Source organism: Stomoxys calcitrans, chromosome 4 (genome assembly GCF_963082655.1).
Source record: "Stomoxys calcitrans chromosome 4, idStoCalc2.1, whole genome shotgun sequence".
In the NCBI taxonomy this organism is placed as follows: Eukaryota; Metazoa; Arthropoda; class Insecta; order Diptera; family Muscidae; genus Stomoxys; species Stomoxys calcitrans.
The window spans coordinates 38,292,206-38,316,036 of NC_081555.1; the positions used below are offsets into that span (position 1 = coordinate 38,292,206).

Here is a 23,831-nt window from a genome sequence, read left to right on the forward strand (position 1 = left end):
GTCCGTCCAGAGGCATATTAAGGTCAATGCGTGTTCATTTCCATTAAATATGTATTGTAAAGTGTAAACGAACGGTATGGCCGGTAAGGTAGCAGAATTTCCATACCTCCTTCAATCTTTACACCATTCATCGGTGGCACGTAACCGTGATGATTGGACGTCAACTCGATATTCAACGCATAAAAAAGAACAAGAACAGCAACAACAACAACAACATTATGAGGAGAAATAGTGAAATAGAGCTTGCCGGCGACCTTTTGTTTGCAAAAGGTGGCACATAAATAAAAAGCCGAAAAAATCAATATTCTAATAACATTGAGTTCAAATGGAAGGATGACCCATGGACAGGCCAGACCGTCCATCTGTTCGTTGAGGTTAGTTTGGTTTGGGCATGGTGGGTTCTTGTTTAACTTTACTTCCTATTTGCAATGTAAATACAACAGCATGTCCGTCCTCTACTATGTAGCCCTTCTGTTAGTTGCATGTGCTATTGACTTGGCCTCAAAAACCAGAGACCATTCTTTGAGGCAGCAACAACAACATAAGTAGCGTCGTCCATGCAAATTTACAAATGCTTAATTATGCCTCGGAGAGCAAGAGTATATAGTAGTAGAAGGTTGATACAGTGGCAGTAGATACAACTGTGCTAATCGGCTTATGTTTTTTTTTGCGCGCACACACTATTTATTTTATTTTTTACATTATTAGGTTTTTATTTAGAAATTTGTGAGCGCAAATAATAATGGGGTTTACATCAAACAATGGCAATGTAAAGAACACCGGAACTTAGTGGAGGTAATTTAAGGGGAATCACTAAGTAGGTAGGTAGGCTTGTGCATATCTATGTTGGTTAAGCTGTGAAATGGACGATTTATTTTAGCCTTTATAAATAAACAATACCTAGAATCACAGCTGCCACATTTAAGAATCTTTTTTGGAATGGTTTGTTACCATTTGATTTTTTGGATTGATTTGTAAATTTGCCAACGAAACAAATTACATTGAGCAACAGGGAGCAAACTTCTCATATATCAATGGTGGGGGCTGTCGGAATCAAGTATATGCTCAATAAAAAGTGACCTCCTTTTTCTGGCCAAGTCCGAACGGATTTCTAATGTTCTCTTTAGGATTCGAACCCATGCGTTTAGCGTTATAGGCGCACATCCTCTGCGCCACGTTGGATTGATAGCATGAATTCAATCCTTCAAGATACCAATTAATTTTTCTTTGATATAAGAGAATTCACATCTCAGAGAGAATAAGTTTATACTACCTTATTTTAATACTCAACAAGAGGCACAGAGATGTTTAGTAATCTCGTCATTCTCTTTGTAGGTTAGGTTACATCCACGAATATAGATTTGTCAAAATCACCTTCCAAAATGACTTTAATTGGGTTTACTAAAGCTTCATACTTGAAACATTTTTTAAGATTCGATTAAAAAAATGATTAAATCAATTAATTTTTAATTGAAAATTGTGATTAACGAAATTTTCAGATTCAATTAAAAAATTAATATTTAAATTGAAAGTTGCTGTAGAGCAATACCTTGGCAGCCGATTCTATATGACGCCTCAGTGCACAACACACTGCTACCACAACAACAACAGATTTATAGGGCACCCCTACCCGACATCCGACATTTTTTTGAAGAATGCTTGCAGATGAGTTTTTTTATACGTTTGCCCACGGATCTTTGCCTAAACAACGCATCTCAAGTTCAAGTTCCTGTTACACATCTGTATATTAAAGTAGAAATTCACTGGAATTTTAAAAAAAATTTCAATTGATTTGGATCAGTTAAAAAATTAATTGAAAATTGCAATCATTTTTTCATTTATCCAATTAGGTTGAAAAGAGGTTGCCGATATTAATCCGTCCCATGCCAATATGGACGTACACCTAAACCAGAAATCGGCTTAAGTGTACGTCCACTCTAAAAACTAAGTCCTAAGTAAGTTACATAGTCCCTAATTGTTTTCCATACCACTCCCATGAGTTGGTTTATGTTTGGTATTGTGTCCCCGCCTAACTACCGGTGTCTTTTAGACGCGAAAGCCGGGCAAAAACGTAGAAAATGCTTTAATGTCTCATCATCTTCCCCGCATGCCCAACACATGCTATCACATGCAAATGCAAAATTTGCCCATGAACATTCCACTAAGGAACAAGGGCAAACTTCTGATATATCAATAAGTGCAGTCCGATTCAAGTTTAAGCTCAATGATAAGGGGTCTCCTTTTTATAGCCGAGTCCAAACGGCGTGCCGCAGTGCGACATTTCTTTGGAGAGAAGCTTTACATGGCATAGTACCTCACAAATGTTGCCAGCATTAGGAGGGGAAAACCACCGCTGACAATTTTTTCTGATGGTCTCGCCAGGATTCGAACCCAGGCGTTCAGCGTCATAGGCGGACATGCTAACCTCTGCGCTACAGTGGCCTGGTATGGCTATCACATACCGCACCGATTTTACATAAGTGAGCTCGTAGTCCTATGGGTCCCGCTATGATACCAATACCTATACTGACCTCCTTCTTGTTTCCTTTCAGTAATAGCCTCGTCTTCTCACGATCTGGATCCCCCCATAAGATTTTCACCGTCCTACCGACCGTTTTGCTATTCCACAATGTTGTATGCGCATTCGTCACCCACTCCGTTAACTCGGACTGCGTCGTCCCGAAAGGCTTCGGTTTAACCAAGTTTATTGACGGCAGTTCTCTGGCCTTCACCGCCAAATCGTCTGCCCTTTCATTTTCCCTTACTCCTTTATGGTCCGGCACCCAAACGATGCGGATTTTTCCATCCTCAGAGAAGGCGTTACTCTCCTTCATACACTGCAAGACTATTCGTAAACTTACCGTCCTGGTTGTTATTGTCCTTATGGCCTGTTAACTGTCCTGTAAAGATGTTCATACTCGACGTCCTCGCGTTAGCACACACCACTTTACGCATTCCGTGATCGCCCGTATATCCGCCTGCAAGACAGTATTATGGTCAGCCAGTCTAAAATAGATCTCAGTCCCTGGCTTCTCAATGTAAACCTTCAGGCCCACTCTGTCCTCTAGCTTTGATCCATCCGTGTAAGATGATCTTCCAGATCGCAATACTAGGTTTACGTCAATCCAAGACTGCCAGTGGCAGCAGTGTCTCGCACTCAACTTCAAGGTTCATCTCAGGTATCCGATCGGAAACCTCCTCCCTTCCTTCGAGGTCCTCGCGTTAGCACCACACCACTTTACGCATTCCGTGATCGCCCAGATCTCCGCCTGCAGGACCGTATTATAGTCAGGCAGTCTAAAACAGATCTCAGTCCCTGGCTTCTGAATGTAAACCTTCAGGCCCACTCTGTCCTTTTGCTTTGATCCATCCGTGTATTATGATCTTCCAGATGACAATACTAGCGTTTCCTCAATTCAAGACTGTGCCGATGGCAGCAGTGCCTCGCACTCGACTTCAAGTTTCATCTCAGCTATCCGATCGGAAACCTCTTCCATTCCTTTTAGGTTTCCTTTCGTCGCCTTGATTATACCGCTATGGTATGAGCTACTCCTATCCTCCATCCATTCTCCCAATGCCTTAAGTCTCATAACCGCAATGTTGCAGCTGCCTCGCACTCAATCTGAAGGTTTATGGGTCGGATATCTTGAATAGTCTCCAGTGTGCTTGGTACTCATCACTCCGCCTATGCCAAGACAACATATTCCCTGAACCTATCGTATTATCTTAACGTTCCACTTTTACTCCATCACAGTCCACCAAACTACTGAGGCGTAAGTAAGTATTGGTCTAATCACGCTCCTGTAGAGCCAATGGGCTATCCTTGGGTTCAAGCCCCATTTCTAGCCTACGATGCGTCTACATAGTGCCCAATATCTGTGAGCCTTCTCAGTACGCTCCTGAATGTGACTCTTCCAATTCAGTTTCCTGTGGTCAGTCTTCTCTGGGTTAACATTGAGACCCCTGAGTCTATTCAAGTCGTATGCCATCTGCAAGACCCTTTTGGCCATTCTGCATAGCTGATTCGGATCCTTACCTCTTAGAAGTATAACATCGTCTACATAGCAGACGGGTTCAAACCCCTCCTCAGTCAGCATCCGTAATAGTTTGTTTAAAGTGGTAACCCCAAAGGAGTGGAGATAAAATGCCCCTCTATGGCGTGCCCTGTGCCACTTTCTCCCTTATATTTATGTCGTGGGACCCGCAATTTATCCTCCTGTTCCTTAGCATATGGTTTATCCAGTGTCTAAGGACCCGATCTACCAGGTACTGGTCTAAGGATTGGATCAATGTGTCGGTCCTCACATTATTAAACGGCCCCTCGATGTCAATGCAAACCGCCAATATGTACGTCTAAGCATCGAGTGCTTGTTCTTTTTTATGGACAACCTCGTTCAGGGCAGTCTTCACCGTTTGTATTTGAGCAGTTCGTTCGATGTTGTACTCTTTATCATGGTATCCCCAATACATTCCATGGTTTTGTAAGGACGTAAGGCTTATAGGTCTTTGGTGTCGCATAACTTGTTTTGCCTGGCTTGGATATATATACCACCCTTGCCTCCTGCTAGGCTTTCGGAATATATGCAAGTACTAAGCACGCTGTGAAAATAGTGGCCAGATGAGGCGCCAGATAGTCGGAGCCTGCCGCTCCTCTTTTTTAATGGAGGTAGGGGAATTTTTGGTTTCTAGAAATTCGCCAACTGCCCAGCAACTGCTGTGCAGCAACAACTGCTGTGCAGCAACAACTGCTGTGCAGCAACAACTGCTGTGCAGCAACAACTGCTGTGCAGCAACAACTGCTGTGCAGCAACAACTGCTGTGCAGCAACAACTGCTGTGCAGCAACAACTGCTGTGCAGCAACAACTGCTGTGCAGCAACAACTGCTGTGCAGCAACAACTGCTGTGCAGCAACAACTGCTGTGCAGCAACAACTGCTGTGCAGCAACAACTGCTGTGCAGCAACAACTGCTGTGCAGCAACAACTGCTGTGCAGCAACAACTGCTGTGCAGCAACAACTGCTGTGCAGCAACAACTGCTGTGCAGCAACAACTGCTGTACAGCAACAACTGCAGTGCAGCAACAACTGTTGAGTCCTTTGCTGAGCCTAAAGGTATATAGAGCCCGCTTCTTAACGCTTCAAGGTTCATCTCAGGTATCCGATCGGAAACCTCTTCCATTCCTTTTAGGTTTCCTATCGTCACCTCGATTATACCGCTATGGTATGAGCTCCTCCTATCCTCAATCCATTCTCCCAATGCCTTAAGTCTCATAACCGCAATGCTGCAGCTGCCTCGCACTTAATCTGAAGGTTTATGGGTCGGATATCTTGAATAGTCTCCAGTGTGCTTGGTACTCATCACTCCGCCTATGCCAAGACAACATATTCTCTGAACCTATTGTATTATATTAACGTTGCACTTTTACTCCATCACAGTCCACCAAACTACTGAGGCGTAAGTAAGTATTGGTCTAATCACGCTCCTGTAGAGCCAATGGGCTATCCTCGGGTTCAAGGCCCATTTCGAGCTTACGGTGCGTCTACATAGTGCCCAATATCTGTGAGCCTTCTCAGTACGCTCCTGAATGTGACACTTCCAATTCAGTTGCCTGTGACGTGGTTCGTCAAATTGGCCCACCTTCGTCTTTCTTGTGAACAGGCAAATTTCAGTCTTCTTCAGTTGCCTGTGGCGTGGTTCGTCAAATTGGCCCACCTTCGTCTCTGTTGTGAACAGGCAAATTTCAGTCTTCTCTGGGTTAGCATTGAGACCCCTGAGTCTATTCAAGTCGTATGCCATCTGCAAGACCCTTTTGGCCATTCTGCATAGCTGATTCGGATCCATACCTCTTAGAAGTATAAAATCGTCTGCATAGCAGACGGGTTCAAACCCCTCCTCAGTCAGCATCAGTAATAGTTTGTTTATAGTGGACACCTAAAGGAGTGGCGATAAAATGCCCCTCTATGGCGTGCCCTGTGCCACTTTCTCCCTTATATTTATGTATTTATGGTTTATCTAGTGTCTAAGGACCCGGTCTATCCGGTACTGGTCTAAGGATTGGATCAATGTGTCGGTCCTCACATTATTAAACGGCCCCTCAATGTCAATGCAAACCGCCAATATATACGTCTTAGCATCGAGGGCTTGTTCTTTTTTATGGACAACCTCGTTCAGGGCAGTCTTCACCGTTTGTATTTGAGCAGTTCGCTCGATGTTGTACTCTTTATCATGGTATCCACAATACATTCCATGGTTTTTTAAGTACGTAAGGCTTATAGGTCTTTGGTATCGCATAATTTGTTTTGCCTGGCTTGGATATATATACCACCCTTGCCTCCTGCTAGGCTTTCGGAGTATATGCAAGTACTAAGCACTCTGTGAAAATAGTGGCCAGATGAGGCGCCAGATAGTCGGAGCCTGCCGCTCCTCTTTTTTAATGGAGGTAAGGGAATTTTTGGTTTCTAGAAATTCAACTGCTGTGCAGCAACAACTGCTGTGCAGCAACAGCTGCTGTGCAGCAACAACTGTTGAGTCCTTTGCTGAGCCTAAAGGTATATAGAGCCCGCTTCTTTACACCTTTAGGCTCACTTTGCTCAATCTGTAGTACTCATTTTCCTTAGACTTGCTGAGAACTTCGCGAAAGCCGGAGATGGTAAGAATACTGCAAGTGTTCGGTTCCCATCTGTCTCTCACAATTCTTGAAAGTTTCGGATTGCAGTCCCTTAGTCTCCCATGTATCGATTCGGTATCTGAAGGATTTAATTTTTTTAGGTTATTGGTCGGCATGGCACGGCATTTGAAAAATACCATAACAAAGAAAATGTTAGGCAAGAGTGCTTAAGTTGTAGGCAAGTACAGTATGTATCAGGGACGTAGCTAGGGGGGGAGTGTGTTTTTAAAATTTCGTGATTTAATAGTCGGACATGATAACGTTTTTTTAATATGACATTTTATTATCGAAACCATTGAAAAATTGCTTAGCTTATTTTCTTTTCTTGGAATTTCAATATCAAAGAATTGGTTGTATAATTCCTAGAAAATGCAAACGTAATTTGTTATTTTGTAGGAGGCCACCGTAGTGCAGGGATTAGCATGACCGCCTATGACGCTGAACGTCTGGGCTCGAATCCTGTGGAGAACAGCGGGAAAATTTTTCAGCGGTGGTTATGCCCTCCTAATACTGGTGACATTTATAAGGTACTGTATCATTTGATATGGCAGCCATGTATAAACTTCTCCACAAAAAAGATGTCGCATTGCGGCGCGCCGTTCAAACATGAGCTTACACTCGAATCGGACAGCACTCATTGATATGTGTGAAGTTTGCCCTATTCCTTAATGGAATGTTCATTGGTAAAATTTGCAATTTGTAATTAGCTATTTTATAATTATTTTCTTAAGCCTCAACGTATCAACGTATGTTTCCACAAATTCTGAATTTGTTTACATTTTATGGTTTAATTGTGAAATAAAATGCTCTTATCAAAACACTTGCCAAATTATTTAGTTTCTTTTTAGTGAAATATTTTATCACCATTCATTGTTTTGAAAAATGCAAAGTAACAGAAGAAAATAACATAAAATAAAAAAACTGACCTTGGTATAAATCTTAAAAAACTAATATTAGAAAAAACGAGTAAAAGCGTGGATCGCATTCGTCGAGTTCTTTTCCCGGCATCTCTTTTTAGGCAATTAAAGGAAAGGAAAGAATAAAAGAAAAGAATTGCTGTGTTATTGGAGCTATATCAAGTTATGGTCCAATTCGGACCATAATGGAATGAATGTTGGAGACCATAGTAGAAGTCATTGTGTAAAGTTTTAGCCAAATCGAGTAAGAATTGCGCCCTTTAGGGGCTCAAAAAGTAAAATAGGGAGATCGTTTTATAGTAAAGCTGTATAAGGCGAAATCGGATAGGATTTGGGCCCTCTGAAGGCTCAGGAAGTTAAGACTCGAGATCTGTTTATATGACAGCCATATCAGGTTATGCACCGATTTCAACCATATTCGGCACAGTTGTCGAAAGTCATAACAAAACACCTCAGGCAAAATTTCAGCCAAATCGTATAAGAATTGCGCCCTATGGAGACTCAAGAAGTAAAATAGGGAGATCAGTTTATATGGGAGCTGTATCAGACTATAAACCGATTCAAACCATAATTGGCACGTATATTGAAAGTTATAAGAGAAACCATTGTACACAATTTCAGCCAAATCGAATAATAATTGTGCCCTCTAGAGGCTCAAGAAGTCAAGATACCAGACCGGTTTATATTGCAGCTATATCAGGTTATGAACCATTTTGAGCCATATTTGATACAGTTGTTGAAAGTCATAAGAGGACACGTCATGTAAAACTTCAGCCAAATCGGATAAGAATAGCGCCCTCTAGAGACTCAAGGAGTCACGAACCTCGATCGGTTTATATGGGAGCTGTATCAGTCTATAGACCGATTCGGACCATTATTGACAATATGTTGAAAGTCATGAGAGAAGCCATTGTATATACAATAATTTCAGCCAAATCGGACAATAATTTTGTAGTTTCGGACAAAATTTTTGTATAATAATTTCAGATCGGTTTATATGTCAGCTATATAAGGTTATGAACCAATTTGAACCATATTTGATACAGTTGTTGAAAGTCATAACAGGACACGTCATGCAAAAATTCAGCCAAATCGGATAAGAATTGTGCCCCCTAGAGGCTCAAAATCAAGACCCCAGATCAGTTTATATGGGAGCTATATCAGGTTATGGACCGATTTCAACCACACTTAGCACAGTAGTTGGATGTCACACCAAAACTAGTCACATACTTGACTTCTTGAGCTCTAGAAGCTCAAGAAGTCAAGACCCAAAATCGGTTTATAAGGCAGCTATAACAAAACATGGACCGATATGGCCCATTTAAAATCCCAACCGACTTACACTAATAAGAATTTTTTGTGCAAAATTTCAAACGGCTAGCCTTGCTCCTTCGAAAGTTAGCGTGCGAAAGTTAGCGTGCATGACGGACGGACGACATGGCTAGATCGAATTAAAAGGTCATGACGATCAAAAATATATATACTTCATGGGGTCTCAGACGAATATTTCGAGGAGTTACAAACAGAATGACGAAATTAGTATACCCTTATCCTAGTAAAAACGTGTTAAGTTCGGCCGTGCCGAACTTTGGATACCCACCACCATGGATTTATAAATCGTCCTAGTTTATTACCAGAAAAATTATTAGGGAAATTGTGTCTGAGCCGAAAATCCTTTGGGCGATAAGAAGTTTCGACTTCTTTAACTCGCCAGGCCCCGATAATGTATCACCGATTGAATTACAAGCTGTGTCTGATAGACTGGTTCCCTGGCTTAGGGAGATATACTCTGCTTGCCATTGGCAAAAGTTGGGGATTTAGACCGCAAGTCATGTCATATACTGCAGTCGTCAAACTTTTTATGCTATATGGTGTTGTGATCTGGTGGACGGCGCTTCAAAAATCCACCTACTGTTCAATACTTAATCGGATCCAAAGGTGGACAACACCACCTGATGCACTGAATTTAATGGTACATCTAATGCCACTGGACATTGTGGCTACCCAAATTGCAGCGACCACTGCCGTGAGGTTAAGGGAGCTTTCTCATTGGTCATGTGGCGGCTACGGACACTATGTTATCCTTAATACAATATCCGATGTTCCAGGCAGTGTGGATTACACCCTACCTGAGCCGCTTTTTGATAAAAATTATTGTACCACAATTCCTGATAGAACCGATTGGAACTACGATATCCCTGATAACAGAAGTTACATAGACTTCTATACGGATGGTTCCAAACTAAACGACTAGGGGGCCTTGGGGTGTACTCTAAAGATCTGGAACTGGTCATATCGAAGAGGTTACCCGACCACTGCAGTGTGTATCAAGCAGAGATCCTTGCAATTAAGGAAGTGGTGAAATGTCTAAGATATAATTTCTTAACGACAATTGGCATAAATATCTTCTCAGACAGCCAGACAGCCACTAAATCCCTGGAGAACGTATTTCTGAACACAAAAACCGCCCTCGACTGTCGCTGAACAGTTCAAAATTCACCTGTTTTGAGTGCCGCGCCATAGAGATATCCCAGGGAGTTCTAAAGCGGACGAGCTTGCACGACTAGGAACTACCTTGCACACTCCAGGGACACTGGAATCTGTGGGTATGCCTCTAGCGAACACGTAAGCTAAGTTTTCAGGACCAGGCCCGATGGGCAACGAATGATAGAGGGGGCTGTGTGCATTCCAAAAGTATGTGGCCTCATCTAGACTTGAAGAGGTCTACTGCTTTGCTGTCATTGGCTAGAACAGACGTCTCAGTCATTGTTTCCCTCATGACAGATCACTGTCTAATCGGAAAACATGCTGACAGACTAAAGGTTGCCAGCAACGACTTTTGCAGATACTTAGGGACATCGAGGAAGAAGAGACTATAGAACACCTTCTGTCCCGCACTAGCAGTTAGAAGGAGTTCCACTTTAGGTTCTCATTTCTTTGAGAACCTGTCTGATTTAGCGGATGTGAACATTCGCAAGTTATTGGGCTTTTTAAAGCGATCTGGATGGTTCAACGGTAGGAACTAGAAGGCATCTTCCTTCTTCTGTTCCTGTGGTATCACAATGGACGATAACGTCTAAGTGAGTCTGATGGCAGACTGCCACTTAAACCTAACCTAGTTTATTATAACATCACAACTCTATCCTTAGTTATATCCAAATATGGGCTGGTCTGGATCATATTTTATTCAAATCTCGAGAAGTTTTTTACAAGTCACAGTTTCGGCGAAATCGGGCAATAAGTCCGCTTTCTATGGGATTAAGACCCTAAATTGAAGGATGGGTCTATATGACAGCTATATCAAAATATTGTCCGTTCCCTACAACAGGGGGTTTAACAGCGAAATCGAATAATAAATACTGCTTTAGATCAGGATCTAACAGATACCGGCACTTAGATAGGGACACTATACCAGACATGAACCAACTTAGGGGAGCGGCATTAAAAACAAACGGAATTCCTAATTTAGATTTTCTTTTTCGAGATTACGTTTTTTTTGTATTTAGAGCGAACAACAAGCCGATTACTGGGTTAGGTGTATGTCCATAGTGGCATGGGCGGATAAATATCTGCATCCTCTTTTCAACCTAACCTAAATCGGTAGAGCGATCGATATGGCAGGTATATATAAATATAGTCCGATCTAGATCATATTTGGGTCAGATATCGAAACTCTTAATACAACTCATTGTTTGAAATTCCAGTGCAACCGGGTGATAAATGCGGCTTATATGGACTTAGGACCCTAAATCGGCAGATCGGTCTATAAGGCAGCTATATGTATCGAAATATGGTGCGATTTGGCCCGTTCAAGAACTTAATCTGCGTGTACAAAAAAATACGGATCTGTGTCAACTTTCTGCTTAATATCAAAATTTGATGGCTATAGCGTGATTACATCATCCAGACGGAGGGACAGACACACGGACATCGTTATGAGAGTTTATATACTTTGTAGGGTCGGAAAGGGATATTTCGATGTGTTGCAAGCGGAATGAATAAATGAATATACCCTCTACCCTATGGCGTTGGGTATAAAGTAAGGAATAGCAACAAACATATTGCGATATTTCTGATAAATTTCTATTCTGTTAAATGAAGCATGGTACACACAAGCTCTATAATATTCTCAATAAAAAATAAACTGTGTTCTCACATACATAATTACGACTTAAGTTTGTAAATTAAATTTGAATTCTTAACATTTCCTTTTTCCTTTCCTTTTGAATGTCTTTGCAGATGACAAAAAATCCATAGTAGATATTAAAACTCAATACCAAAGTGTTCAAACCACAAACTCAAGTAGTGCTCAAGCCCAACCAAGTGTTAATGTCACCGCTTCCGCTGCATCCACTGACACAGCAGCATCCAGCTCATCAGCCACATCATCCGTTATAGTGCCTTCCAGTAGTCGTCCTTTATTGGGTGTTAATGGAACTGGTCAACGTAAGGATATGACGGATAAAAGTCCGATTGCGGCTGCAACCACAGTTCAACCGGATCTTATCAAGGGCAGTGATTCAGCGACTGCTACAGATGCAAAAAAGAATGCAAATCAATTTCCTAAGAAGGTGCTGACAACTACAAAAACAGCTGCAACATCCCTTTTGGCTGCTGCTGCTGCACCAGTTGCCACCGCTGCCTCGCCTGCGGCAGCAATATCAACAAATAGTACGGACAAATCTGATTTGGAAAAATTGATTGATTCCATTGATTTGCCAGAGGATGAGACATTGGACTCATTGAAGAAACGTAACCTAACACTGAATACAACATCGGTAAGTCAAGCTGTACTCTTTTTCTTTGATTTAAAATGTTAAACCAAAAAAATGTATGGGTAAAGAGGTGTCGCCCTTTTAAAGCCGTTCGGACACGGCTTTAAAAAGGAGGCCCCATATCATTCATCTTAAACTTGAATCGGACTGCAACCCTTGACATGTGAGAAGAAATTTAAAATCTTTTGTCCCAAAAAATTACCGGATTGTAATCGTGAATTTCCGCGAAAAAAAAACGTTCTCTCTCCCTCACTTCCTCTTTCTCAGTCCCACTCTCTCTCACACACACTCTCTCTCCCACACACACACACTCTCTCTCTCTCTCACACACACTTTCACTCTCTCACACACACTTTCACTCTCTCACACACACTCTCTCTCAGAGTTCATCACTCTGACTGTCTGCCGCATGGGTGCATCAACTGAAATACGTAAACGATTGGCTTTTTTTGTATCCTCCTCCATAGGATGGGGGTCTTAGAACCCATTAAGTATATATATTCCTGATCGCCATGACATTCTAATTCAATCTAGTAATGTCCGTCCGTTTGTCTGTGAAAAGCACGCTAACTTTCGAAGGAGTTGTTTTTGTATCAGTGTCTTGTATACTGTAGCGCCAACCCTAGCCAATGAGCGATTTTATCGGGTCAATCCGGTACGTACAACCGGCTGCCATGGAATTGAAAAATAAAATCTAAGTCAGGAATTCTGTGCTACTTACAACATCCTTAATTGTTTTCCATTCCACGCCCCTAAGTTGGTTTACGTCTGGTATTGTGTCCCCACCCAAGTGTCCAAAGGAAATGCTCCAACGTCTCATCATCTTCCCCGCATGCCCTACACATGCTTTCACTTGCCGCAGCGAATTTACATAAGTGAGCGCGTAGTCCTATGTGTCCCGTTATGATGCCAATATCTATACTGATCTCCTTTTTATTTTCTTTCTCACGATCTGGACCCAGAGGACTTTCGCCATCCTACCGACCGTTTCGCTGTTCCACAATGTTGCATGCGCATTCGTCGTCCACCCCCTTAACTCGGACTGCGTCGACGCGAAAGGTTCACGACCATGTTTATTGACGGCAGTCCTCTGGCTTTCACCGCCAAATCGTCTGCCCTTTCATTCCCCCCTAACTCCGTTATGCCCGGGCACCCACACGATAAGGATTTTGCCATCCTCAGAGAAGGCGTTAATCTCCTTCTTGCAAGACTGTTCGTGACCCTACCGTCCTGGTTGTTAATGCCTTTATGGGAATTTTACTGTCCGCAAAAATGTACATACTTGACGTCCACGCGTTAGCACCACACCACCTAACGCATTCCGTGATCGACCGGATCTCCGCCTGTAGGACCATATTATGGTCAGGCAGTCTAAAACAGATCTCAGTCCCTGGGTTCTCAATGTAAACCCCCAGACCCACTCTGTCCTCTAGCTTTGACCATTCGTGTAGCATGATCTTCCAGATGGCAATATTAGGGTTCCGTCAATCCAAGAGTGCGCCGCTGACAGCAGTGCCTCGTACTCGACCTCAAGGTTCATCTCAGGTATCCGATGGGAAACCCCTTTCATTTCTTCCAGGTTTCCTATCGTCGCCACGATTATACTGCGATGGTATTAGCTGCTCCCATCCTCAATCTATTCTCCTATCGCCTTAAGTCTCATAGCCACAGTGGCTGCCTCACACTTAATCTTGTTTGTCAATGGGTCGGATATCTAGAATATTCACCAGTGCCCTACTGGTCATGGTTCTTATCGCTCCGCCTATGCCAAGACAACATGTTATCTGAACCTTTTGTATGGTCCTTATGTTACGCCTTACTGAGGCGTAAGTAAGTATTGGTCTAATCACGCTCCTGTAGAGCCAGGGAACATCCTCGGATTCGGGCCCCATTTCGAGCCTATGACCCTTTTACATAGTGCCCAACATCTGTGAGCTTTCTTAGTACGCTCATGAATGTGACATTTCCAATTCAGTTTCCAGTCCAAGATCACACCTAAGTATTTGATCTTGTCAGATATCGATATTATTTCGTTGAGGAAACGTGGTGCGTTAGATTGGCCCACCTTCGTCTTCCTCGTGAACAGGGTTAACATTGAGACCTCTGGGTCTGGCCCAGTCATATGCCATATGCAAAACCCATTCGGCCCTTCTGCATAGCTCGTTCGGATCCTTACCCTTTAGAAGTATTATAACATCTTCTGCGCAGCAGATATGCATAAATAATTCCGCTGGTAGATTTATGGTATATACCGAAGGGTGACTGTTAAGGCCCAGCGAAACGACTTGGTATAATTGTCGCTAGAAAAGAAGAGGAGAAATTGTCCCCGTTCGTGTGCAGGCCCTACTGGCAGAGAAACACTCTGCCGGCAGTTTGGCTTACTGCAACACTTAAGCCCTCGTATAGCTTCTGCCTAACAAGAACAGCTAAAACATACAAAAATAACTCAATAAAGGACAAAAGGAGACATTTGTCATTGCCATGTGTTATCTTTATTGGACTTAATTTTCAAAAGAAAACTCTTATTTTTGACCTAAAACTCCAATTTGTAGTTCTCATGAGAAAAGTTTTTCCACACGCGTACGAGCTCTCGCAAATTTATAAAAAAAGGTATAGTTTCATAAACTTATAGATTGCAATTTTAATTGCAAATACGAAATACTTTTTTAAATTTTATTGCTATCAAATTGCTGCATTTACATTTTTACACATTTTTATATCAAATAACAGGGGTCCATTGATTGCGACAATGTCATGGCCAATAATCTCATTCATGGCAATTATAAAAAAATACTTCCCCTTCTAAAAGCTGCATGTAATGCAGCGAACAAGTCATGCAACAATAAAATAATAATCGAATTCAAATTTTTCCCAGATATGAACAAAGGTATACAATAATGAGTGGCTGAGTTGTAGTAACCGGTAAAAACATTGTGGTTGGAAAATCTTTTAAATGAGATAAGTCTGGTCTTGAGATAAATGCAGCTTATTGACTAGCCTAAGTAGAGCCCTGTCGCTGAAGAGAATTTTACGAAACCAACATATTGGGTTGCCCAAAAAGTAATTGCGGATTTTTCATATAGTCGGCGTTGACAATTTTTTTCACAGCCTGTTACTTTTAGCTTGCTTTAGAAAAAAAGTGTAAAAAAAGTATATTTGATTAAAGTTCATTCTAAGTTTTATTAAAAATGCATTTACTTTCTTTTAAAAAATCCTCAATTACTTTTTGGGCAACCCAATACATTTGCGAGGACTTTAGCCTTGTAGCACTATGTACTTCTTTGTGGGGAGTTGTCGCTCTGCTTCGGATTCAGATATAATCATTGAACTTAAACTTGAAAAATATCCCTGCTGATTTTAAAAAACATTTGTTCGAAGCTGCATATTGCTGATGGGAAAAAAAACGCAGTAATGTGCAGGTTCCAAATTATCAAACTGTCAAAATTTTACTCGCTCTCACGCCCTCTAGCGCTCTCTACCACTGCGGCGATGTAATGTGATACACATAATCATGTCAATGTCGTCGTTTAGCGTGTACAGCTTTGATTCGAACGACACCGTTTCAGCCAGATTGGTGCATTTGTTTTACGAGGAATTTTCCTCTTAAGATATCTTCCAATTCAAGAAACAATTTCGTAGAAAATTTTTTTTTTGTGATAGAGAACTATTCGCAGGATTTTGTATAGTCAGGCTCATGCAAGAGAAAACAGTGTTAAATTCGTAATGTTGCCACCCATTAATGTAGTAAATAAGTGCGAGATAAAATGAGCTGGTAAATGACCAACTAAGGCGAAAAAGTTCAGATCGTTGATTTAAAATGACCTAGTTCGTTAACTATCTGCCGGCCAAACGGCAGCATGGATTAATTAATAAATGAAATTGACATGAATCGAAACATTTTTTTACAGAGAAGCGACAATTATATATAAAGCGTACATTTTCGAAAAGAAAGACATGAAAATGATTTTCAGTAAAAGAAGAAGAAGCATAGACATAGCAAATTGTTGTTGGTTATTTTTTCTAAAGCATTCGTGATGGGTGTGAATGCAAAGCCATAGGTGAGAGTATTAGTGGTGAGAGCAAGAGAAATAAATGGGGCGAGAGAAAGAGTATCATTATTTAGGTGAGGGTGTTGTGGAGGTGTCATGTGCGGGGCTCTACTTGGCATGCATGGTAATTGCAATAATTGAGTACTATAAAAGCAAGTTTGTGGTACATATTACGGCTCAATGGATTTTAATGAAATTGGCATCATTCAAAAGATATTTTTCCAGAGTTGTGCCAAATACACATTAAAGTTAGTTTTCCGAAAATAAAATCCATGAGAATGAAGAATTAATTTTCAATAAAAGAAGAAGAATCAGAAACACAGCAAATTGTTGTTGCTGTTTACTTAAGCATCCGTTAATTCTGTGAATGCAGTGCCATAGGTGGGAGTATTCGTGGTGAGAGTGCGAGAGGTGAATGGTATGTGCGAGAGAAAGAGTATACTATTGGTGGTGCGGGTGTGTGATGCGTGTGGCCCTACTTGGCGTTCTTTGGTATGAAGGTCAGTCAGTAACTTAATCTGCGGCTATGGACAATGATGTTTGCTGTTTAATTTTTCAAGTTTTTTTTTGCCTGTTAGGGCGAAGATCATTAAATTTTACAATTTTTGTTTGTTTCTCTTTCGAGACAAGCTCAATGATCGGAGATGCAAGTGGGAAAGGAAAGCCAAACCACACCAACCACTATGGGACACGTTTCGCCTTTGGTTAGAAGACTTTTCAACCATATTAGGTGTGATGGTTTCTAGGGCCGTGCGTTGGTATGTTGTATTTGTATCGTATAAATAGCGAAAACGCATCTATGATACAATTACCACATTAACCACACTCGACAAACCTGTCTATAAGCTGTACTTCTCTCAATGCATGTATTTTTGTGTAATGACAGACATTCTTTCTGTGACAAATTACACTTCTTCTACACATGATTTTGTGCATCTGTTGGAAGTTGTATTGATGGCTTCGAACGCTAAGACATCGGCAATGACTCTCTCTGTTGCTCCGTGTGCCCAACGGTTAAATACAACTTTGGCAACACACTTATTTAAACATTGAAGTAAACATTAAAAGGAATCAAAGTAACTAATTGTGTGGCCACACTAATTCACTTAATAAATGAAATAGTTGGCTGAGAGTTGAAATAAGAAAACGAAAGAGGGCGTAGTTTTTCTGCCTACATTATATGATGGGTCCCATATATTTTAAGGTAAAAAATCAATATCTTTATATGTTTCTATGTTCGTATAGACTTAGATTTACTTGAAATATTCAGATAGTTCAAAAAGATCATGTGATGAAAATAGAGCACTTTATATGGCGCGATCTGTTAATAGGCGGACTCGAATGGAAGACAAAACGAATGTGACATAAGTATATGACGTCAAGCGTATGGGGGTCATCCTTTTTCCATAAAACAACCAAATTGACAATAAGGGTTTTACAAGTAGAACACGAACCTTACTTTGAAATATGGATTCAACTTTCGGAGAGTCCGCCTTATACCTAAGTTGACATGTAGCCTAATGATGGCAATCATGGTGAAACAATTAAAGGAGGTCTCATTTGTACAACAACCACAAATCATATGGTGCAATCTGCCATCTTGTCATCAAGCTGGTCGCCGTTTTGCCAACACAAAAAAATTTGTGTGCGTGTGTGTATACGTGTGCGTGCATGAGCAGAGAATATGAGAGAAAGAAGATAACAACAAAGAGAAGCAAATAAAAAACGGACATCTCAATACCGTCAAACCCAGCCGGCTGTAAACAGCTGTTCGCGTGAGACCACCTTTTTAAATCCGCCTTGGATGGCAACATGATATGGCAGTAGGGTAAAAAAAACGAACTTACAACCCGATAACAACACTATGCGGCATAAATTAAAGAAGAGGGCTACTAATCCTACAAATAATAAAAGAAAATAAACTTCTTAACTTTTTGAAATATGCAATGCATTCAACCGCAAGGTATTGACAAGTTGTATATGTGACTTCATACTCATAGATACACCCATGAGACCTAGAAGTTTAGATTATAAATATAAATTTTTATTCTGTGTATTGTAGAAGGCACAGCGGAGGGTGCTTGGTGAGGCTAGTAGGTATTTAAATAATTTATAACTGTAACTACATTCGAAATGTATATAATATATTAAATAAATAAATATATTTTTGGTTCTTTTGTTGTAGGACCATCATCAATATTACAATAGCACGACATATACAGACAAAGAAAAAGCCGATAAATACTGGAATGAAATAAAAAATATTACACCCAACGTTATGCTATCACAATCACATCGTCGAGCCATGGTAAGGAAAATAAAAATAAATCTTCTACCACTTTTAATTGTGGTATTTCGTTGTTATTCGTATTTTTTGTTTGTTTGTATGTTTTGTAGACCGTATTATTAAGTTTCGATTTCCCCTTCTACGGCCATCCTGTGAGAAATGTGACGATAGCCACTGGCGGTTTTATATACACTGGTGATTATGTACACTCTTGGTTGGCAGCCACGCAATATATTGCTCCATTGATGGCCAATTTTGATACAAGTCTCTCGAATGACTCATTTGTACGTCTTAATGATACAGGTAAGAATATTTTTATGTTATAAAACAGATATTTCATATAGTAAGGACATACTCGGAATAGTACTTTAAATTAAGGATTAGGGGCTCAATAAGGTATGGAATTTGTGAATGTCTTGAAAATCATACCGATATTATGTCCGTCCGTTTGTCAAAAGCAAGCTATATTCAAAATCAAAAAGGTTCAAGTTTCCACAAGTACTTATTATTGGTGAATGTCCGCTGGCCTTCTTTTAGCACCTGATATAACTTCTCTATAAACTTATGTGCTATAATTTCCAACATCCATGCCAAAACCGAACCAGAACGTTGCATAAAGTAATATAACCCGCATATAAACTGATCCATCGATTTGATTTCCCTGACCTGAAATACAATTCTTACGCGATTTGAATGTACATGAGTTATGTCTTCCAATACCCAGGCTAAGTACGGTCAGATTTTCCTGGGTACTGCAGATTGTAATCCCATTGCAGCCGGTTGTACGTACCAGATGAACCAATGGAGTCCTTCATCGTCCTGTCCTCAATGTACAGTACACTGCTGCAACATAAACAAGGGCCAGATTTGATTTATTAGGCACCCAAAATGAATGTAAATGCTATCTGGCAGATAAGTGAAGTAAAGACCTAAGAATGCCTATCTTATTCAAAACTGTCCAAAGGAATATGTATCCCATGTTGAGCAATAATACTCAGTCATTATAAAATGGTATTCATATGATCAGTACTATATGCTTTTCTAAGGAAACGTCCCCCCACTAATCGGGTCTATATACCAGAACGACTTTGCTACCCAAAGAGAGCTTTAGCAAGTTGGCAAGGCCCACATGAAAACATGTGCCTAAAGCAACAACTCAATCGAGACGCATTTTCAAATAGAATATGTATCTACCACCGTTATTTGGAACCAAAACCTGAAAAGTGGGCTGCAAACCAAAGTGCCCCTAACGGACATGAGCATCGATAATCCCATGGCAGCCGGTTGTACGCACCGGATTGACCCGATAGAATCATCATCGGTAAGGGCTCAGTGTACGTGTTCGTCCTTTTTTCTTCATGAGAGTGGCACATCCCGGAGTGCCTTCTCCACACGCTTCTGGTCCGGGCTGGTTATTGAAAAGATCACCGGCCCCTGGTTCTGTTCGGTTTGCCAAAACCCCCTCCATCATCGGTCGGTGTCGGTGAGGGTTAACCGATGCATGAATTGGATACATTTTCGATCATGCTCTGACCTCACTTCACTACGGGAGTATAGTCATACTGGATATGTTGCAAGGTGCTGTGCAAACATAGCAGTTGGTCACAAGCGTCGTCGTCATCGCCGTCGCCTTCTATGTCCTCGTCGTTGGACTATATGACCTCTCCGACCTCTCCCGTGCAGCAATATACGTAACAGCAGCATACCAGCTCCAATATTGCCAGGCCAGTGCTGGGAAATTTACCGTTTTTTAGTAGATTTTAATGAGTCGGAAGAACATATTGTTTGCAGAGATCCAGTAGACAAAGCTGACCAACACCTGCAGCTTGCACAGTTGTCACGGATACAATGTGCTACGCAAGAATCGCTTAAGGAATGGAGGTGGGGGATTGGCCTTCGTGATACACCATTACGTGCAGAATAGATCCATTTCGCCTGCGCCTGGCGCTGGTGACCCCAACATGTTGTGCATGGGGAATGCAGTCAGGTCCGGTACTGCCGAGATAGAGCTTTACAACGTGTACATACCGCCAGTTGGTAGCTGTGATCCAGTTAGTGGTCAAGCTTACAAGCCCGACATAAGTGGGGTATTGTCTGGCCCTTATCATCTTGTTCTAGGAGACTTTAATGCGCATCACGTTTCCTGGCATCCTCCCCTGGGATTCGACCACTTCCCCATAATTCTCACCATTGACCGACCACCCGACTTCATAACCTCTGAGCCCCGGACGCTTGTCAATCAAAAGAAGGCCCATTGGGTCAGCTTCAGAGAATACACTAATCGTCGCTTCAGTGAACTGAAGTGCGGTCCAATTTCCCAAAGCGCGCGGGCAGGGTACTTGCAGACGAGCGTGATGGGATTCGTTGAACGGACCCAACTAACCCCAAAATCAGAGAGCTGAACCTGGAAATTAACAGGGTGGTCAACGATTAGAACACTTGGAGTAATGTAACTTAGGTACCGGTTTCGGAAAGCTGTGGTCTACTGTTAAGTCACTCTTGAACGGGATGACAGAAAAAACGCTGATATTGCAATGGCCAAGTAGGACAACCATCAGCAGCATTAAGGTTAGGGTCGTCCTACTCCGTTACATACTCGGACACAGGGACTAAGCTCTTGGCTTAGAGAGCATCTATTCTACCAACGAGCTCGCACAGTTTGGTTTGTCAGCCGCTTTATTACGCACGCAAAAAAGGATTTCCTAATTCTTAAGAATCAATCAGTGTTGTGTAATTCAAATTTAAGCCGAGTTCGAACAGCGTGCCGCAGGGCGACACCTCTTTGAGGAAAATTCACTTGGTTGCTATGCCATTTAAATAGCATTGTACCTCAAAAATATCAATATTCCCTACACCCATTTTACAAAGACTGACGGCACGGGATAGCTGTGAACATCACACAGGATGGAACATTGAGGCTCAATTTGGGCGGTGTTCATTGCTGTCATGAGAAGCTTAAGTGTGAGATTGCGGATAGTAGAATGCTCCATACGGAGTAGCTACCACGGCATGGCGGACAATCAGGTGTATCGAGCGGAAGGTCTCAGTGAGAGGTCGGGTGGCACCGGCTCTTGCACAAATAAATACTGAGTGCCTATGATGCTCGATATGACAAGGGGAGTTATTGGTGCCTTTAAATAACCAATGGCCACCTGTTCTCGCGGCGATTGACCCTTTGGAACGAAACCAGCTTGGTCACATACGGGAGCTTGACGAGCATTTCCATCTCCATATGAAAATGAGTCTACAACAACAACTCCTGCCAAGCTGCCTCCATCCAGCCATCTAACCTGGCCCAATCCTTATATACCGAAGGCCCGGAGTATGGAATCAAGCAGCATTCGACTCCAATAAAAACAACAACCTGAGGATATAACTGTGAACATCACATAGGATGGAACTTTGAGCTCTGATCTGTATGGTGGTCATTGTTATAATGGGAGGCTCAACTGAGAGCTACCGGGAGAATTCATAGGTTGAGAGTAATGGAATGATCCGCAGTAGTCGAATGGAGTGTCACAATGAGAGACCGATTCTTGCTTAAATACTGAGTGCCTATGATACTCGATATGGCAAGGCGAATTATTGGTGCCTTTAAATTACGATCGACCGTCGATCGGTCCTATGTATTGGAACGAGCTTGATCAGCTATTGAAGCTGAATGAGGATCACTAACTTTATATGCAAATATGTGGTTATAACAGCTGAAACGTCATAAGGGCAGGATTCCTCCAGTCTAAGCCCTCCAAAAGCCCTTAACTATCGAGTTGTGGCATGGATAAAGCGCATTCCTTCTCCTATTGGCCATCTAACCGCCCCCTCAATCTCCATCCATCCGGGACAAATTACAATCATGGACAAATTGTTTCTGTATTTCTTTAGAAAATTTTCCACGCTTAACTGTTTCAATCGTTTTGAAAATTCCATATTTTGGTACACTCCATGATTGATAATTTTGATTGATGAAAATTAGTTTGAAGAAATCTGTTCTGCCGCCAAAAGCTTAAATTAATTAGGAACTTGCTCACATTCATTCAAGTTAAATAGATTCTTGTGGATACAACTCTTGATTGTTTCCCAATTTTTTTAAATAATATTTAGGAGAGCTCTCAATTGAATTGTTTATATCTGTCCGATGCGACCAAATTTATTCATTTAAAATGGATACAAAAATTTCCATATAAATTTTCAATGCGCAATGATGATTTTAGTAAACGAAAATTTGCCGACGAGCATTTCATTAAGAAATGGAGAGAATTATTCTTTCTTATTAATGACTTCTATCCCATTCATGTTTAGTTAAGCTCATATGTCATGTAAATAAACTTATTTTCCTAAAATTTCCTATATTTTCATTTTGTTCGTTTTCAATCTTCCCTCTTAGGTTCATCGTTTACCGTCGTCTGGGAAAATGTTTCTCTACAAGACAAACAAGATGTTGGTAAATTCACCTTTAGTACGACTCTGCACAAAAATGGCGATATCGTGTTCACCTACTTTTCGGTACCGATTCTCATTCCGGCCATACAAGACGATAAACATCCCGTTAAGGTTGGACTCTCAGATGCCTATATTATGGATCAAGATGTTGGCAGTAAGTCTTCGGTGTTCTTTATGTTAACTTCAATGACTGATTGTTTTCTCACTGTGTGCCTTTTTTATGTTTGTAGATGCTCGTAGAAAAACCATTTATGAATATCATCGTGTCAGTTTTGGCAACGCACAGATTACCAATTCAACAACTATCTATTTCACTGCATTGCCAACGTGTCTGCAATATACCGACTGTGCCTCCTGTTTGAATCATGACACCGACTTCTCAGTAAGTATAGCCAATGGCCTGATATGGCAATCCCTAAATCAATAAAAGGCGGACTGAACCAATAAAAAGCGAAGGTTGGTGGAGGACAGGCGTCTTGCAATCTGGCCGCTTCACTCTCTGAATTTAGTTCCGTTGTTTCGTCCCAGAAAAAAAGAAGAGAAGAAGAAGAAAAAGAAGAAGATGAAGAAAAAGAAGAAGATGAAGAAAAAGAAGAAGATGAAGAAAAAGAAGAAGATGAAGAAAAAGAAGAAGATGAAGATGAAGAAAAAGAAGAAGATGAAGAAAAAGAAGTTGAAGAAAATGAAGAAAAAGA

At 41.2% G+C, this 23,831-nt stretch overlaps 1 protein-coding gene across 3 annotated transcripts in view; it reads left to right on the plus strand.

Moving 5' to 3' along the window:
• Positions 1–23,831, plus strand: part of LOC106083568 (plexin domain-containing protein 1) — a 99,181-nt gene that overhangs the window by 65,314 nt on the left and 10,036 nt on the right. For all 3 annotated transcript variants that reach the window (XM_013246678.2, XM_013246680.2, XM_013246681.2), the window contains exons 2-6: positions 11,825–12,363; positions 18,595–18,717; positions 18,807–18,999; positions 23,081–23,290; positions 23,367–23,518. In XM_013246678.2, coding sequence (XP_013102132.2) covers positions 11,825–12,363; positions 18,595–18,717; positions 18,807–18,999; positions 23,081–23,290; positions 23,367–23,518 — 1,217 coding nt within the window. The remainder of the gene's footprint in view (positions 1–11,824; positions 12,364–18,594; positions 18,718–18,806; positions 19,000–23,080; positions 23,291–23,366; positions 23,519–23,831) is intronic.